The following is a 19994-nucleotide window of genomic DNA, read 5'->3' as shown; positions in this document are numbered from 1 at the left end:
AAGGTAGCATACAAATATAGCCATGAGACATACTAAAAACAGTCCCTGCTCCTACTACTAAAAAGAAAAGTCATGCAAAGTATGAACATATCCTAATAACTTGTATACCCTGGTATCGGCACTCGGTGTACATCCTAGATGCCTAATGTAGAGAAGTAAAATAGGTGCAGTCCGCAGCAACTACTGACCTTGCTGTTCTTATTCATTAGTATTCATTAATATGTTTCTCTCCGTTCCAAAAGAACAGAGCTCAGTGTGGCAACCTCCTGCTTGTGCTTACCTTGCCTTAAAGTAAAATGCCCCAAACCTGAGCAATTAAAATTTAACCAGCGGTAAAAAAAAACAAATCCATACAAATCTATCCATACCTCACAACTTCTAAGCCTTCATCAATCCATGTCTCCAAGTCATCTATCAATCTATCCATGCCTTACAACCTTCAGGGGTAGATACTTTAATGTGAGGGGTGACTTCACTGATCCATCACATTAGCTGCATATAACAGCATATAAAGTATATCTATTTACTGATTGGTTTGATATTGGCTTTTGAAGTAAGCAAACTCTACTTTCTAATATTTTTTATGACAGACTTTATTACAATTTTCCAGATGTGTTTACTTTTAGGCTGCGCACAACATGCCTTTTTTAGAGGCCTAATCATGAGATCACAGTTTCCATTATAAACCACCTTTTGCATTACATTTCTTTCTATGAAATATAGAAAGCATGCATTTGTTGCTGCCTGGTTATATGGCTGCTCTCTCATAACGATTCATCTTATGAAACCAATTTCACAAAAACTCTTCGGCATTTATTTTTAGTTCCTATAACATAAACTGGCCACTCTGATGTAGGAAAAGCCTGAAAATAGCTCCCCTGACTTTGCAGTAGGCGCTGCCCTAGGAATTTAGAGAATAGTTCATATAGAGCAGTATATGACGCGGTTTGCATACTCACTGCCATTCAACCATGTGGATACCACGTATGTCTGGTTAAATTTAATTTAATGGTAGTATTATTTTCCGCTATAGACCATTCAATTCGTGCACTGTTATGATCTGTTTTACCTATAACCTAACCCAATTATAATAATGCTGATTACAGTGAGGTGGACAAAAAATGTACTGATTTGCTCTCCAATAAATTAATGTTAAGTAGAGTAGACCCTTCTTAAAACAGAAGGTATTAGCAGGTCTCAAGTCCATCACAAATCCCCATAAAATGGCTTTATAACAGTGGTTCACAACTTTAGTGAGACTAGGGCCCAGTAACATTTTCCAGAATAGACCAATGTCCCAACAGTAAAAGAAAAAAGTTTACATGAAAGGTTTCACATTCCTCTGTGCTGGTGTGCTCCATTAAGGCGTTAACTTTAACATGTTTTTTTTTTTTTTTTTTTAAAGAACTGCCAACACATGGCAAGGGCCAAATATCAGATATAATTTTTTTTAAATGCAGTGCACCACAATGCATGGGATGTGAATTGTTTATAAATGAATGGCACCACATTGGACCAAAACTTTGCTTGTTGCAGTAAAAGTGTTACGTATGCATTATTGCAACATGCAGATGTGAATGGGCCCTAAGCAGACACATACATGACACTTTATATCATAGGTGTCCAGCCATACTGAATACTACTGCTACAGTCAGGAGGTAACACAAGTATGGCAAACATTATTATGTATACAGTAGCTTACTTCAAATAAGTAATACTGCGTCTCTTCAGTCAGCGGTAAAAAATAACAAACAAATCTTTTTGTATAAGCGCACTCCCGCACTTAAGTGTAGCCAATGAGACAAATCAGAAACTGCAGCCAATTAGGGAGTTCAGAATGTAAAAATGTCATCATTGGTTGCAGTTTGGTGATTTGTGACAGAAGAGAGGGTGATTGATTACACATTATAACAAGTGGACTTACTGAATGGCAGGACTGCAGCTATGCAAAAAATATTCTGATGTCATTTTTTTTTTTAAAGCTGACTGAATGGACACAAGGAATTCGACAAATTTGGTGTGGCCAGGAGCTGGATTTCTGTGGCATCTAGCCTTTGCAAACCAGATATCGCCTACGTGTTACTGATCTCCCCTTTACCAACACTGAGGATTACAGTGGACAGGCTGAAAGAGTGCTGGCTGCTCACTAGTCGTTTTCCTGTGCTATTCATTCTCATCTGACACGGCCCCCTTTAAAAAAGAGCAGTATAATAGCAGAAGCTGTCCGAGCAGAAAGAGAGACAGTGGCCTGGTAGGAGTAAAGCTCCAGCCCCAGTGGTAGAGAACCACTGCTCTATAATATTAGGCTGTATCTGTGCTGTAAACCAGTAGTGAGCAATTTATCTATGGGAAAAAAGGATAAGTTACATGGCTCCGTTGACTATTCTAAAATAGGTAGTAAGCTTATTTTTTACATTTGTGTTAGAAGATATCTTATTTAAATAAGGCTCTGCTACTATGCTTTATTTCAATTCATTGAATTGTTAGTGAATACGTAAAAAAAAAACAAATAAAAACAAAAAACGCAATTAGTTGAATAAAAGCTAGGCCTAGTTTTCAGTCAGGTAAAAGAACCGAGTTTAAAGGAAAACATCCACAATTTGACATACTGTCTCATCTTGCACTGTAATACACTTCCTATGTTTACCATGAGATGGCACCATTGCTTTGCGTAAAAATGAATTGACAAAAGTGACCTTTAATTCCAAAATGATTCAGAATACAGACCATGCCAAGATACTGCACATATATTGTGCTGCAACTATACATGAATATATAAAAATGTATTGCTTAGTGCATCATTTTCTATAAGACGTTTTATGGTGAAGTGGTTTATTTTATATTACATTCTACTTTCCAATTTCCATATAATTGTTAACTTTGCTCTGCTGCATTATAGAAATTAAAATGTATATGTAAATATTAAATACTGTGTGTGTGTGTGTGTGTATATATACATACACACATACACATCACCATAAAATAATTTGTGTGTGCATAAATATATTATCAGCATTGCTGATATGTTGGGATGTGATCCGTTTCTGGAAAATCAACTAGCACCTTGGTTTTGCTCTTCGTTTCAAGCAGCAGCAAGCAGCTTACACTGATTGGTGAAGAAAGTATTTTGCTCTGCTGATTATATCCTATAGCACATTGATGAGAAGCTGCTGCTTTATTTATTTTTTTTACACAAGTAGCTGTGGATTGCAAAATTTAGATGGATTGATCCATCCAAATCAAAACAAATTTTACCTAAATAATCCATCAGGCAGCATTGTGAAGGCCTGAATTCATCACTATAATTATTCCCAGCCGGTTTGAACAGCACACACTTCTTAGAAGGAAAAGTAACAGTTAGTCAACTGTACAATTACACCTTGACAGTGCCACAAATATCCTTAAATACCTTTTGCATGGACATTGCTACAAACATGGTAAGCCAAATGTGTGCATACTTCTGTATACAGTTTGTTCACATATGCTATAGTGCGATTATGGCAAACATTCATCAGGGAATATATCACAGTAACGTGGAAGCCGTACATGTCATTTGTAAAAAGAAAACAAAATGAATGTTACTATGTTGACTATACAATTCAACTTTACTTCAATACTTAGCCACTGAGTACTGTTGTATTTAGCCTGGTTTGTTAAGAAAACATACAAGCTGGTGACAAACTGTCAAGCATCACTGAACATTTATATAAAACAGAAATGAAAAGACGACTTTACTGGCTTGCTGAATGGAAGCTATAATATATGCAACAGCTCTACCAAACATACATGTACATTCAAAATGATCTGCATTCAGAAATCTTTATTGTTCCAAAAATAATGAAATCAATCTAATCTTCTGTATTGGACAATTACTGTGTTTTTACAATGCACTCCTTATGGGATCAATCTGCACCAGCACAATATTATTTTTATAATTAAGTTTTTTAATAATTTTTAATTACCTTTCAAATGCAACATTCTACTTCTCTTCTTGACAAGATGCAAAATAGTTATTTTCAACAAATACAGCACTATGTAGGGGACACAATTTATGCAGTATAGCTGGCAACTTGCATTAATGTACTTATTGCCTATACACAAAGGAAATATTTACTCTGCTTATTTTAAAGAAAAATAATACTAAATATGCATTGTAAATGTCTAAAAGATATTAACGGCAAAGTCTCAATATAATTTTAGGTCCCATATCGCTAATATTGTATATATCTCTGTCATTTAATTTCCTGCAATTACAATCCTTAGTAGCTATACCAGTTAATGGCTAAACTCCATATACAACACAAAACGTTATAAACCATGCCTGATAACATATACTATATATATTTAAGATGGTCCACATTGAGCAATCAGATTATATAGCCAGTCAGGTGGCCTGTCATTAGAAAATATTGTAAAAGCAAACCATCTTCAGGAAAAGGATTACGTTTTCATGATTATGCGTTATGGTATGATTATAAAATGAGTAAGAATGATTACAATAAGAATATCGTAATAGTTCAAATAAATATAGTGTTGCGCATTTCAAGTTAAGCTATTCAGTGGCTTTTGCAGGATTTATAAAATTAAAAAAGAAAAAGAGGGGTAATTTTTATATATATTGTGCTTAAATGTAATGAAAGTTTGAAATGTTAATTCATACATATTTAAGCATGCTGCGAAATCTAAATGGATAATCAGGATTTTTTCTTTACTTTTACTTAATTGAATAACACCATATATTAAAAAAGTGCATTTCAGTCCAAACTCAAAGCAGTTTTAGGTGAACGGCTATTGATGCAGCAGTGAGAAACCTTCTGAATAAATAAGAGGTCTGTCTGTGTATGACTGGACTAAATCATATATAACGCTACTGTGCTGACTCCCGTATACTAGTCTACTGACATACAGCAGCAGCTGTCCCACGTTCCATAAAGTAAAATGGTCAAACTCTGTTTTACCCACTATTGGAAATGAATAGCTGACTTTTAGTAACTGCTTTGTGTGCAAGGATAAAAAAGAACACCTTACTATTGTAATTTCTCATTGACAATCTGGATATTTTTTCAAGCTTTGAACAAATCATCTCCCAGTTTAGCAACATCTGAGTAGCACGGCATAAAGGACATGATTAGCTCTTTAGATATTGCTAATATCTACAACCAATAGCAAGTTTAATTAAAATGTGTACATGGGGGGAATTAGTGACCATGAACATTACTTCCCTCTACAACAAATGTGCACCTAGTACCCCATTTGTGTGTTGCACTACTTAAAAGTAGAATCATTATTGGCAGTATCTTAATGGTTTGAACATGTTTTCTAAATAGTCCCCCATTTTTTGTAAAATGAATGCCAGCTTCAATTTGTTTCACATATTTTAAATGCTCCATCAATTTATACTGTAAATGCGAGTTTAATTTAACAGGCAGAAGGTCTTAAACCTAACTTAGGTGTCATGTGAAGAACATATGGGGCCAGTAAATAAACCCTAGACATATCAAACATAAAAATGAAAGAACAAAGCAACAAGAGAGTGAGGGTGAGAAAGTAAGCCAGATCCCAATGTAAGTCTGTAGTAACAATTCTAATACACAGCAGTGGTAGGGAAAAAAAAGATCAAAAAATGATGTGATAGCACAGTTTGTGAAATAACATGTCTGCCTTCAGTAATGTAAATATAAACAAAGGAAGATATTTGGAACTCATATTAACCAGACAGACAAGATGAGAAGGATGGTATTATACTAAGGCAGGCATTACCAAGAAATGTGTGTTCTTGCTCCGAAGATCACCTTAGTAAATTATCCATCATACTCCAAATTATTTTTAAAGCTGCATAATGTAGGAGGAATCATGCAAAAGCAGAAAAGAGTGGGTGTGTGTTGGCAATAATTTACACTTAAATCTACAAGCCTCCCTTAAAAATGAAAAAGAAACACGGAGGAATTTGTTGGAATATTTAAAAGCATAGCTAAGAAACAAAAGAAAAAAATGGATGAAACAATTTGGTATGCGTCAGATTTGTACTTTTAGCAATCCTCCAACTCTGTGTGCTTTAGTATCCAGATAATCATCACTGTCATTGCTTTGAAGTTGACCTGTTCTCAAATGTTAATGTAAAGATATGCCAACAGTTATGCCAGGATAGAGAAATAATAGAAAGACTGAAATACTTACCTTTCCTGGGGAAAATGGAGTCACTCAAATACAAAAAAGCCTAAGAATTTGGTCATGTGATCTTTAATTAATTGGAGGGCTAATGTTTTTGCCTTATCTCCTTCCACAATGACCATGTGACAAAATGTCTAGGCATTTGTTACATTGGGCTCTTTATTACACTTTATCTGTCTCATCAAGACTTAATGTTGCTTTATTTTACTTTGTCAACATAGGACCACTTTAAAGAAGAATTCTCATGATTAATAAAAATTCCAATACTGATCCATAAATACATCTCTATGTGATGATCCATCAATGTATTTTAGAAGAAACTCTGATCTTTTATTGTATGGTCTCTTGCTTTTCTGCCCCTCCCTACAAAGAAGGTCGATCTATGGGAGTTACCAGGCTGAGATCAGCTGCCATGCCCCCTTGTTGCTTCACTGGGATATGAACCGGAACTGACCTAGCTAAGAAGTGGGAGGGGTGTGTCAGCTACAGGGCCAGTGAGAGTAAAAAAAAACAAAACACAATAGGCCATACAGGCATGCTCACAGCAGAGTCCTTTTCAGACTGAAAAACACAGTCCACGGCATACGGAACAGATGCAAGGTTCTGACTTACACAGTGCTTCTTTATTCACTTTCACATTCATTGAAAAAGAATGACTTGCTATGGAAGGCAAAACGAGACTCTTGCTCCCTTTGCTGCAATCTCTGTTTTTCAGTCGCAAAAGAAGTCACATTTCACATTGATTGAAGAATTACTTCCTATACAAGTCACAACAAGGCTTCTCGTTCCCTGTGCTGTGGACTGTGTTTTTCAGTTACTTGAAACAGTATATTACATGCTCAACGGCCCTATATCTGTAGTTTAATTGGGTGACAAAATGTAGATTCTAAGAACCGATATCTTTCTGTTTCTCAGTTTTGGGGGGAGATTTCAAAAGGTGTTGGTATGCTTGAGTGATAATTTCATGTGGATACCTTTGATCTAAAAACTTGTTTGTAAATGGTACTTTGTCTAATATCGCCCTCTTTTTCAATACAATTTTTTTTTAGAGTCTACAACATTGGATTTTAGTTACATTGCTCTTCCACAATGGGTGATGGCAACTCTGAAGATGTAAATAAGAGTTTGCTCCAGTGAGCTTAACATCATTTCAAGAAAAAATATGCTTGTTTCATGAGAAAGTTCTAAATCTAGAAATAATAATATGTGCAAATCAATTATATGGGTAAATGACAAACCTCAAGTATTACTAGTAAAATAATCTAGGAAGAGGAGACTGGTTCTGCACATATTTTCTGGTGGCTTATTTGTTGCGCCTATGTACTTTTTTTTTATATATTGACTGTATCCTGTTAAATATGTAACCAACTCAACATAAAGAACACACTCTATTTCTCTAATGTTTCTTTAACTACCTCTCAGAAATATCTCTTCCCCCCTTTTTCCCCTCTCTGCTACCCCCTATTTTTTTTCTCTCTCCTTCTTTCCTCTTTACATTGGTTCACTCCCACCACCCTTCTGTAGTATCCCACAACATACAATATCCCCTTCTCCAATGCTTGCCCTAATTCAAGAGGTCAACAAATACACGGTAGTTCTATTTCAAAATACTGTGATATTTGCCTTTATTGCCTCAATCGGAGTACTTTTGTTGGCTTGTTATGCATATTGCACGTAATTAGAGTCTGTACACTATACCTCTCTTCCTGTATTACAGCATGTTTACTTCCATCTCTCCATATCTTGCAATGTTATATAGATTGCAAAAAAAGTATTGAAACTGGAAGAACTGTCCGTCTTCACAAAAAATGCCCACTGTCAAAGAACTCTGTGACCTGCTTCCTAAAATGTGGTGCATGTGCCGTCAAAGGTCTGCTTCTTTTTCTCCATATGATATCAAAGTTAAACCAAATATACACATTGAAACATATTAGAATATCCCTGCGTGAGATAAATTCTAAAAGCCTCTTATATGTTATTAAACCTGTTTCAAAGTGCCACACAGGGAAAAGGATGGATGTCTTTTTTATATTCTAATGAAATACAGCACTGAGGGGTTGCATCCTTGGAGAAGGTTTGGACATATAAATATATACTTCTCCTTAGGAAGTTTTGAACCAGACTGTGAATTTTGTAGTCATTTTTGGTTAGCTGATATTCATTTCTGACAGTACCAACATGTAATGTTTGTTTACAAGAAACAAACTAGATAAACACTTATTTTTTTTCACAGTAAAACTATGTATAGCCAAAACATGTTTTTTTAATTGTGGACAGAGTAAGCAAGGTAAAAACCCAAAGGGGTTTTTTTTTTCTGTCAGTGTACCATACTGGAAATTATCCTTCACTTCCTGCACCAGAGATGCAAAAGGAAGTTAGATGGAATCTCCTAAAGCGATAGGAATTCCTCTCTTAGACAGTTGTAACTAGGGATGTTCAGATACCAGTGCCGATACTTGGCATTTTCACGAGAACTACGAGGGTTGCAGCGGTTGAAGCTGGGACCTGGCTCTGGTGCTCCACCACTGTCCTGAAATCATTAGTATGTATTGTTTTAAAAAAAACAAAAATGTATCAGTACTTGTAAAAAAGGTATTGGTGCATCCTTTATATATATTTATTTTTAAAAAAACTATACATTAAAACAGCGATGTACAAATCCCAGGAGCTCCGTATGGTCTTATAAAATGCCTCCTAGCTTTTTCTCTAGTCTAGTCTTGGAGCTGGAAAAGTATCTGTACTTGTACTGAGTACGGTACTTGGTATCTGGACATCCCTAGTTGTAAGCCGAACAGTTGTTCCCTTTGGAAGATTTCCCTTTACCTTGTGTTCTGGTGACAACTGTAAAATTTAGATTTCCCCTCACTTTCTGCCTCGGTGTTAAATATAAAAACAAAAAAAAAACAGGATCCAACCCTCCCCACTGTACCCAAAACCTAAAAAAAGAAGTTTGCCAAGGGGTACACTAACATTCTGCAAAATGAAAAACACATTTTTAAATTAATATGAAAGAGCAATTAAAAAAAACCCAGTAAAAAAAAAAAAAAACATACATAAAGTAAATTAAGTTTTGTTTACAAAAAGCTATTATGGCACCACATTTATGGTCCACAAACCACTGATTAAACTGTCTGGCCTAGTATAACACAGTGTGTGGAATTGTTAGAACTGTAATATTTCTGTTTAAACAAAACAGAAATGAGCAGAAGAACAAATAATTAAGGAAGAGATAGAACCTCTGTCAGGATTGTATTGTTATCTGTGTCATGTGACGGAGTTTTCCTCTCACTTCTTGTCAGGAGACAGCTTTCAGGCAGAAGAGAGAAAGAAAAGATAAATATGTATTGGGACAGAGAGAGTAGTTAAAGTTGAAGTTGTCAAACTTTCCCACTGTATCCAAAAACTTAAAAAGGTTTTGGCTGGAGTTGGCCTTTAATATGGTGAGCTTGGCAGATCTGGATTGCTTTCCCTCGTTGTAGCTAGCTTTCTCAATATAAGAATAAGTGGTTTCTAACTGCCTTAGAGTCTACCACAGCAGGATGCAACGCAATTGTCTTAGATGCCTCACACCCTAAAGCCTGTACAAGGGGTCTGTATGTTATCTGAAGAGATGTCTGTACTCCCCTCACTGTAGCCTATAGGTGCCTGGTTCAGTGTACACTATGCTATGCTAAAGAAGAAGCTGTTTTAAGATAGAGCTCCGAGTAAGAGAAGGGCTAGCCATTCAGTCTAAAGAAAAGTTGCTCTTGCCTCCCTCAGCACTGCAGGATGTACACAGAAGAGGGACCTGTAAGTTGCAGAAAGAAAACTCATCTGCAACTTTTTTTATACAGAAACTGTGACATTGATGGGATTTGCAATAAAAGTGGAGTTATTTAAAAAAACAAAACAGAACACTGTGAACCTGTTAATTATGCCATCTATCAAATCACCAGTAGACACATCGCTAAACAGCTTACTAGTGTTTTAAGGCTTTTCATTACAGCCCTATAGGCCTCATTCAGAAATCCAGTTACAGGTTATGCTTTAAAGTGCAATGGTCTAATCAATGGACATTTTTTCCTAGATCTACTTTCCTAAGACTAACTAGACAACACATCCTCTGCCTTTTAATTATTGCTTTTCATATAAACCTATGGTTAAAATCATGCCCCCAAGCAGAAATGCAAGAGCAGCAGGCAAAGCACAGTGCAAATGCATCTTCCCTGTCATTCAGCTGCAGAGAGGAATGCTGCTTTCTGTGTGGAAGCAGTGGCCTCTCTGCAGCAGTCTGACAGAAACACTGCTGAGGGACAGATAGAGCCCAGAAAGAAAGCTCACACATTCTGCTAATTCCAGGGCTCTGGCTGTAACTCAGCAGGGGTATTGGACCCCTTTCCACACTGAAAGCAGCAGTTTTCTCTGCAGTTGAGTGCTGGGAAAAGGATCTTGCACTGGAGAGTAATAAAACAACCTACAACAGTAAGACATTATATTTCAGGTTTCACCTCAGCTAGCGAACATTATGTAAAACTTCAACAGGGCTTAAAAGGGAATACGTCAAGACAGAAATATGGGAGCTGCCACTGCTGACTTGATTTTGATGGTGCAGGCTTGGGTGCTGCCATTCTTATCCTTGCTTTCCTATTTAACTTATTACTGACATTGATCATACGTGTGCACATCACAAGTCCTGTTTCAGGCCAGTTACTCACAAACAAGTGAAGGAAACCATAACCGAAAATAATATGAACAGAAAAAGGATTTTAAAATGGTAATATTTGAACTATGAAACATATTACATTCATACACTGTTGTTCCGGGCTTTGTTAAACCCTGGCAGTATAGTTATACCTAACTGCAGGCATGGTAAATGAAACACATTAATGATAAAGCCTACATTTAGTTTGATAAAGCCCTGTGTATCATAAACAACTGCCAATTAGTTTCTTTCCATTACTGCTTTTTGCTACCGATATCTTCTAGCTACTTCCTGCCTGCATGCACTCACTCTAGCACTGGCTGCACCTTGTTGTCCTGGACCATTAGTAATTGATCGTTTATAAAAGTGGGCCATAAATGCACATTGCGTTTTGGGTGGCCGATTGCCGCCTGCACCAGGGTGACAAGGTGACAATGCAGGAGTACAACTTTAAACTGATTCAGAAAAATAACGTTTATTTTTTTCTTACTGTTTGGGTTGTCTCCAATGCCATTGTTTTTTCCATTCCAGTACCACAGCAGCAACGTAGCGTCCCGCGACCCTGACAGGATGTAACAGTCGCCTCCAATATATGACTCTGATCGAGCCAGGCAAGTCACAACATCCCAGTGTCCAAATACCACCTGTGTTAGTTTACCTGCAACCAGAACAAATTTTATTAAATTAACAAAGGTAAATGTATATCAAAATAAAGCAGTTAGTCATGGTTATAAAGACACATAGGAAAAAAAGAAACGTATGAAAATTAAATATCCAACAGCCTTTTCTTTTTCAAGTTTATTGCAGAGTTTCAGGGCTATAAGCCAAGTTATTTGTGTAAGTAATGAAAAGATTTTGTGATTGCAACGTAATGTAAAAAAAAATTAAAATAAGATGTTTAAATGGAAGATAGAATGGCAGGGATTTTTTATTTCCCCAAAACAAAATTTCCCATCATGTCATCCATTCATTTCATTCCTACATCCCGTAGACAATTCAGCCAACAACCAGTGGGTCAGCTTACTACAACCTAAAAACAACACCTAAAGATGGCCATACCCCTACAACCATTGTACAACTTTTTTTTGTCCCGACATCGCACCCTTGTTCAATTTTTGTTCAAACAGCCCAATGTAGTTTGCGATCATCGTTCGTCAGCACCACTAGCTGGCCGATTTTTGTCAAAAGACCCGACTTTCGTTTGCGTATGTGCAGTTTTCATCATGTGATTTTTGTTGTACAAAAACGCCAGTAATCCATCAATTTGCATCCAACTCGATGAAAATTTTCTAGGCTGCTTGAACGACGACTAAAATCGGCTAGTTGTACAGTAATTGCAGTTGTGCACTTCCCATCAACTGGCCGATTTTTGGACAAAAATCAGATCGCGGCCGAAAATTGCCCAATAATTGTAAGGTGTATGGGTATCTTAACACAGAGAAATATGCTTCACAGCATAAGCAGTTACATAAAAGGCCAAATATATACTTTTGTGTGCAGGTGTGGGTCTACTGGTCCCAATGATAATTACAAAAAATTACCATTTCATAGCATAGGATAATTCAGTTACAATAAAAAAAATATATGTTGATTCCCTCCACTACTGCTTTTGCCACAGTATTTATTCTGTATCAGATAAGCACTTATGCCAATACAGAAAATATTGCATTAACTCAAGCACTGGGATTTCCCCTTTTTTGACAGAACACATTTTCTAGTTATGCAGTTTTATTTGACAGCGCTGTTGCAAATAAAATGAAATAAAGAAGAAAAAGGAAAACAGACGCAGGCACTTAGCACTGCTGGATAAAAAAGACCGCCTGAAAATAATTCCCCCTGCCAGGAGAGGGTTTATGATGCCTTTTCAGTATTGGCCCCGTTAATAAATTTTAAAAAAATGATTTACGCCACAAGAATTTCCTGTTACAAGTATAAAAACAAAACAAGGAATGCCAAAAAGAAAAGGGCCCCTTCATCCAGAAGTGATAGAATATAATCGAGTTGAACACTTATTGCGCTGCGCTGCTATACATTACATGGATTGTGCATGTGTTTGCCCTGTTCCTTGGGCTCACAGATAGAAAGAGCAAAAGTATATTCTACCCCACTCTTAGTGATCTTTGAGGATGCCGACTGTCACAAGAGGGCTAGAATGTGTATGGCTCCAACCAAACTGGGAATGTAAGAAAAAGAAAACCCTGGGAATTTAAAAAGAGCTGGAGCCATTAAACAATCAGAAACACACGGTAGAGTTTCTTTTCTAACAGCTTTCACAGACGTGTTAATCCTGTGTCCCACATGTCAAGATGAATACGGTAACAAAAAAAAAATCTAAATGCATGTGGCTCTTTTTTGTTAGATTGCATTTAGCCAAGCAAATAAAATTTGCCACCAAATCCATACTTCTAATGTATTTCTACACTAGGATGGCAGTTTCATCATTTCAAACACATTGAAAGGAATACATGAAAAAAAACTGGAAGTAAAATTCATTAAGGGCTGGTAATGAACATGGTTGTTTGAGATGCATACAGCAGCTTTTTGCAGCGCATTCACATTGACCTGTGTGGAAGAATAAAAGCACACAGTGATCTCAATCTGTTTTTAAATGACCCCGTATACTAGCCCTTAAAGACTTTAACCCTATCATGTCTGTGTTAATCAAAGCCTTCATGACCAGACCAAATTTTTACATTATGGTATGCAGTGGTTTATTCAATAACTTCTTAACCACTTTGTATGCCAAATTGATTTTCACACTTTTTTTGGTGTATATGGGAAATATTTTAGAAATATAAAACTATTCTGAATATATTGAATAAAAACAGAGAAATGGGAATGTTTTTAATGCAGTTTTATGTATATTTAATAGCATTTTAAATATTTTCACTGAATAATTTTCTCCTATTTATCCCGAGTACCATATTTTGAGTAAAATAAAATGAACTGCATATTGGGATACATATGTGTGTATATTAATACCCAGATACGAATATTAGTACCCAGATCACTTATAAAACAGAACTATGACAGCAGTTATTCATCCCAGTGTGATTTTAAAATGGCATTCTAAAAAGCATGTAGGCTGGAACTTGCAGCCAGGATCCAGCACTGAGCCCAGGAACTGAAATGATCAGCTCCTGGGCCGCTAACCTTGCTACACAGCACACTTGTAGCAGATCATTGTAAATACAATGCTTCTGTAGCGTTGAAAGGAGAATAAAAAAGTCCTGAAGTAAAATGCAGACCTTGACTTTTACCTTTACCATTTCATTATGTTATATAAAAATCACAAGAATATGATATTCTTTTGACCACTAGAAGACCAGGTGTTTACACTCTCTTCCTGGCCAGGCCATTTTTCAGTATTCAGCGCTGCGGTACTTTGACAATTATTCTGTCATGCAACACAGTACTGAAACAAATTTTATACCATTTTTGGGGGACAGAGTTTTCTATTGGTGGAATTACTGAAAATTTTTGGGAAAAAATGTTTTTTCTACATTATGTTAGGAAACAATTACCCAACTTTTTGGTGAAATATAAAAGATGGGGTCACGTCAGGTAAATAGACACCAAACATGTCAAGCCTCAAAATTGCGCGCACCCGCGAAATCGCAAAAAAAACTACCATACCCAAAATTGACCATAGGCGACGCTTTAAAAGCTTTTACTGCGACGTTCGCGGAGATATGTAACATGTACTGCAAAATGGGCGCAATCATCATTTTCACGCTATGCGCACCCAACGCATGTTTACACGCGCATATGTATGGGTGGGGAATTTTTTCTGTTTTTTTAAAAATTCTTTTTCATGTGTGACTTTTTTCCATTTAACGTTATCATCACATAGGGGGCTAAGACATCCTCTATGTGAAAGCAAATATACATCACTTCCACATTCTGACAGCGGAGAGGGGATGGAGGGAAATCGTGTACCGATCACCCTTTGATCCCATCACAGAGCTACCATGCTGGTCCCAGGCTCGCACCGGGCACAGCGGAGGGGGGGGGGGTGCACCGATCGGCACCTTATACAAGCGATCCGCCGGCTCAATAGCCGGCGGATCGCTTGTATGTAAACAGGCATCACTGCCTGTTTTAAAATTTGGGCAGTTTCCCGCTCGTGCGCGAGTGGGTGGGACCAACAGGACGTCTTTTGATGGCCTGTTACATCCATGAAGCTCCCGGCTTCCAAACCTGGCCAACAAATTTAAACCCTCTCAAAAAAGATAAAACAAACAAAACGTTATTTTTTTTTTCTTAACAGGTAAATTTAAAATACCACATATGAATATTTTGCATCCCTATTTTCTGCCAACAGGTGGAGTACATTTTCATAGATCCCAATTTCATTGAATATACAGATACACTTGTGTTGTCACACAGCCCACAATGACTTGCTCAACTTATAGCTTAATAATTTATGTGTACATAACACATGCGCTGCATGTAGTTTAACAATGCACTGCATTTTTACATGCGCTGCTATGCAGCTTTCCCTCCTTTTTGTTTTGCTTTTATTACTTCTATCCTTCCAATGCACTGCAATAAAATGTAACTTTTTCCATTCTGTTTAAGCGCACATGAATGCAAGGCAGTGATGAGACGCGGCACCACTGAAAACAATGGTATTTGGCTTGACCTTGCATTGTGACTACATTAGGTAGCATAGTCCAGCACTGGTAGTATGAAGGAGCTAAAAGGCATGTCAAAAGAAAACTGGTAAGATGAGAAAGATACTCTGTATAAGATGCACAACAATATTAATTTGTGTAGCATGTTAATTACAATTTTATAAGACTTATAAAACCATAAAATCATAAAATCAAACAGAATGTAGGTACCCATGGCAGGGAAAATATTTATCCCTACAGGGTAACAGACCCAAGATTGGGTTTTAAAGTTACCCATCCCAACAGTTTGGTCAAGATAACCAGTCTATGCATGCAGATATATTTAACAGGGAGTCAAATATCTACGTAAACCAAACTTACCTGTGTCAGTAGAATAAACACGGAAACTTTTGTCCCAAAAGCCACAGACTAAAATGAACCGGTTGTCCGCTGTTATGACAAAACACTGAGAATGGACCTGGATGCTTTGGTCTAAAAGATCAGATATTTGTCGCCTGTGCATTCCTGTGTTGTTTGCTATACAGATTAGAAATAAAAGAAAAAACATTAAATTGTTAGTGTGACAAATTTTGCTTTCTAAACCACACAATCATATGATTAACTTGCAGGGCAACCCAATGCCACATGTAACACATGGCCTTCTTGACAGGTAATATGCATTCATATCATCTATAGATGTCAGATGTTGTAGCTAGAAAGGCACAGAGGTAAAATCCCTCCCAATTAAGCTGATATAGCGTGAGTTATTTGCATGGTTTATCTTGTAACAACACTATCTGAGCACCACTAAAAAGTGCTGCAGCACACTGCTGAGAAATCAACTGCAGGAAAAAGACAGAAATGGTTCCAGTACAGGTAAAAAAAAACTGTAACAGAAGACTATTCTAATCCTTCCTCGGCATAAAATTCCACCCACTCTTCAAACCCTGCTATTGGTAATAAAACACTGCTTGAAAAAGAGCTACTTTTACTTGGCCAGGATTTGCAGACATGTCTCCTATGAGCAATATCTGGGCTGTGTAAAATTTACTGCTGAACAAAGCTAGCCCATGTGTAAAAACCACTATAACAGGAAGACTACAACAGTAACTCTGCGCACAAACACTTTCTACTATGCTGCAATATCACAGAGTATATTATAGAAAAGGAACATGGCAAAGAGATCTCTATTATAAATAGGTAATCGTAAATACCATTTGAATTTGTAACTTCATGGTATAGAAATTATCCTATAGCACACCTTTCATCTAGTGTAGACATAATATATTACTAATAAGTGCCTGGTTCTCAACTAGTGGGTCACAACCCCAGTGTTAGTGGGTTGCGGCGTCCTTAGTCTATAGAGTTGGCCCGCCTGCCTTATTCAGCAGGGAGACGGAGAGGGGACTTTTTTTTTACAACGTGCAGGAGACTCATTTGTCTTATGAAACAGTCCCCTCTCCCCCCAAGCCCCCTTGCTGAAGAGATAGGACCCGCGGAGAGAGTGTACTATTTCACCTCTTTCGGCCATGGAGCAATAGTGGGAGCTGCACCTCCTGATAATTAAGTTAAAGTTCAGCCTGTGCAGGGGCTCTGCTCCTCGTTTTCTACTATACAGCCGCCCAGATCACTTGTAGCAGCCTGCTCGAAAACCACCCACAATAGTTTTCGATGTCCCCTGTTCTTCTGGGGGACCTGGGATCATGGCAATTTCATTCAGGATGGAGAGAAAACTTAAAGTGATAAAAATGTAAATAAAAATGTAAAAGAAAATAAAACCAACAACTCAGCTTTTGCCATCTGCCTGTGAATAAACATGTGCGTGTGGGGCATGCATGTGTACTTGAATGACGATTGCGCCACACATATTAGGTATCACCGCGAACATTAAATTATTTTTTGGTTACGACTTAATGACCAAGGACAAATAGGGTACTGAGGTTACACAGGTTGAGAACCACTGTTATAAGTAATATATGATTAAATATATTACTTGCAAGCTGCATAAAAAATGGTAGCTCCGCATGCTAGGTTTTCCCATTTATTAGATTCTTGTGAATGCTAGAGAGAAGTGGGTTTTACAGGTCATTTCACTTCAGAACCTTCCACCTCAAGTTAACGAGAGTCACCAACCATGTAGTGACTCAGTTGGGAGGCAGTTGGGCAGACCAGTTTGCCCCTTTCATCTGGCATTTATCATCCAGTCTGGGGGTGAACCTATATTTTTATATAAATATATATTGTAATAAGTAAACTTTCAACTGTTGTTGTGTTGATATGTGTAATTATCTTTCATGCGGAACCTAAATGTTTATCAAGCATAAGGGCACATATTTAGTTGCAGGGTTTCTAGATCTCAGGGTCCCAGAAATGCTTGCATTCTCTGAAACCCGGGCAGTAAAAAGGTAACAGATAGTTGTAACTATCCCACTGTGTAATTATAGGCTTAAAATCCAACATAGATGAGGACTCTGAACCAAAAAATGCAATGCATCTAGGTACCTTTTGTACCCTGCAGTGAAGTTGCACATTAAATTAAAAACAGGAAAAAACTCTTTAAACAATCTTGTTGAGCTAACAATCTTGCTTTCCAATAGGTTTGCAGCTGGGTACAATGATGGTCTTCTCCTGATGTTTCAAAGGAGTAAGCCTGACCCATTGAAGTTTCAATTATTAGAAGAAGAAAAAAATCCACACCTGCAACTATTTCTATTGTCACGAGTGCCACATAAAACAGACGCAGAGGTACACAGATGGGCCCAGTTGGAGGTTATTAATGGTATGATGTTAATATTTTCCTGCTGCCTAAACCAATGAAACATAAAACTGTGAATAAATCCACAAAAGCATTACTGTGCCAACCAACAGAGGGACCAGCAATTGCACACTTTATCCAACAGATCTACATATTCTCTCTTAAAACTCTGAGTTTAACTACTTGACATTCAGTGGTTCACCCTAAGGATGTGTGTGCCACAATCCAGCAAAAATAATGCAGGTTGATATAACCATAAAGTTGCTGCCTTGAGCTATGCTTTAGATGCCTTGCGAATAATAAGGACTGTTGTGTTTCTTTACGAGGCAATAATGTGTTCCCCTGGTGGGTAAACAAGTCAGTATTGTAGTTTATTCTAGCCAGGGATTTGGATTATAGCTCTGAGAGTCTGAGCGACAGCATTACGACTGTTTTCTTCTACATGTCATTTTTGTTTTCCTTCTGAAGTTCTAAAACTATTATTCAGCTGTAAACAGACCAAATCACACTAAAACTCCTGTAAAAGAAAAATTGCTGTTTCTGCTGTTATCTATGACAGTAAGAATATTTACAGTGAACACAAACTTATTCAGTACAGCAAAGGGCAAAGAGCAGCAACCCTCTTGACCAATCAGGTTTCATCCCTTAGCAATATGACTTCATAAATAACAAATCGGATTGGCATAGGTTGCTGCACATATACACTATGTATATTTACATACACAATGCTTTGCGAGTAGTGACATTATGTGCCTTTAAGAGGGAAGCTCTGCTTCTGAAATACAAGTCTGAAACTGTTTCTAGCAACATTTTGCTACATTATATTTATTTTTAGAGACAAGCACTATGTGGAAATTTGACTCCATTCCAGTATTCATAAACCATTCTTGCATTTGTTTAGTTGTGCGTATGTGAGCATTAACACCCTGAAATATTGGAACACCATGAGAGAGCCATAATGTGAACTTAGTCATTCAAAAGGGGCCATATGTATTGGTTGTTAAATATCTATGCAGGAGAATCTTGGACATAACACCTACAAAATGACTACCAAGCCATTATGGGTTCCCCAATATTTAACAGTTGGAAAAAGACACAGCTGCCCTAATTGAGGCTATATGTGCATCCATAAGCCTGTCTAGAAGCAGACAGACCCCTCATATCAGGAGTTTCCCCCCTTTAGCGAAATCTGAAGGCACCCCTAACAAAGCCAGAGGGCACTGTGGTTGAGAAAGGGTGCATCAGACCATAATACTTTTGATTAGTTAGGATCACAGGTTCTGTGCTTCTAATACCAGGGTAAATGAGCCTTTGTAAACTGGCTTTGAAAACAAGATGTTTCAGAATAGAAACCTATCCACAAATTCCAGCTTTAGATAGCCAAACACACGTAGTTTTCATTCAGATTGGGTCACATAGATGCCAAATTAATTCTACAATACTTTAAATGGGTTGTTGTATTAAAGGCTGCAGAATTGTGATATTTATCAATGACCCTGTTAATTGCCCATCTATTTCTGTCTGTGAGATACATTTAACAGTGCAGTTTGACCATGCTTTCCATATATAGCTCTTATTTGAGAGATTGTTTCAAATGAAGCATTCAATACATTTGCAGTATTATGACTGATGTGCCAACTATTTTGCCTTTTGAAACTAATTTTCCTCATATTCTTTGAGAATTCACAAACCAAAGTGCTGAGACAGTCCATTCACAGCTGTCAAATATAAATCAAAAGATAAAAAAATAATAAAAAATAATATTTATATA

General features: G+C 37.1%; 1 protein-coding gene across 1 annotated transcript in view; it reads right to left on the bottom strand.

Moving 5' to 3' along the window:
* The window catches only part of LOC108790936 (lipopolysaccharide-responsive and beige-like anchor protein), a 493639-nt gene that overhangs the window by 37914 nt on the left and 435731 nt on the right, over positions 1 to 19994 (bottom strand). Inside the window, exons 51-52 of the mRNA XM_018561299.1 lie at positions 15850 to 16005; positions 11326 to 11510 (exon numbers count right to left, since the gene is read on the bottom strand). Coding sequence (XP_018416801.1) covers positions 11326 to 11510; positions 15850 to 16005 — 341 coding nt within the window. The remainder of the gene's footprint in view (positions 1 to 11325; positions 11511 to 15849; positions 16006 to 19994) is intronic.

This window comes from Nanorana parkeri, unplaced genomic scaffold, assembly GCF_000935625.1.
Source record: "Nanorana parkeri isolate BGI_ZX_2015 unplaced genomic scaffold, ASM93562v1 scaffold514, whole genome shotgun sequence".
Taxonomy (NCBI): Eukaryota; Metazoa; Chordata; class Amphibia; order Anura; family Dicroglossidae; genus Nanorana; species Nanorana parkeri.
The sequence above is the reverse complement of the archived record's forward strand: the minus strand, read 5'-3'. Positions and strand labels throughout refer to the sequence as shown.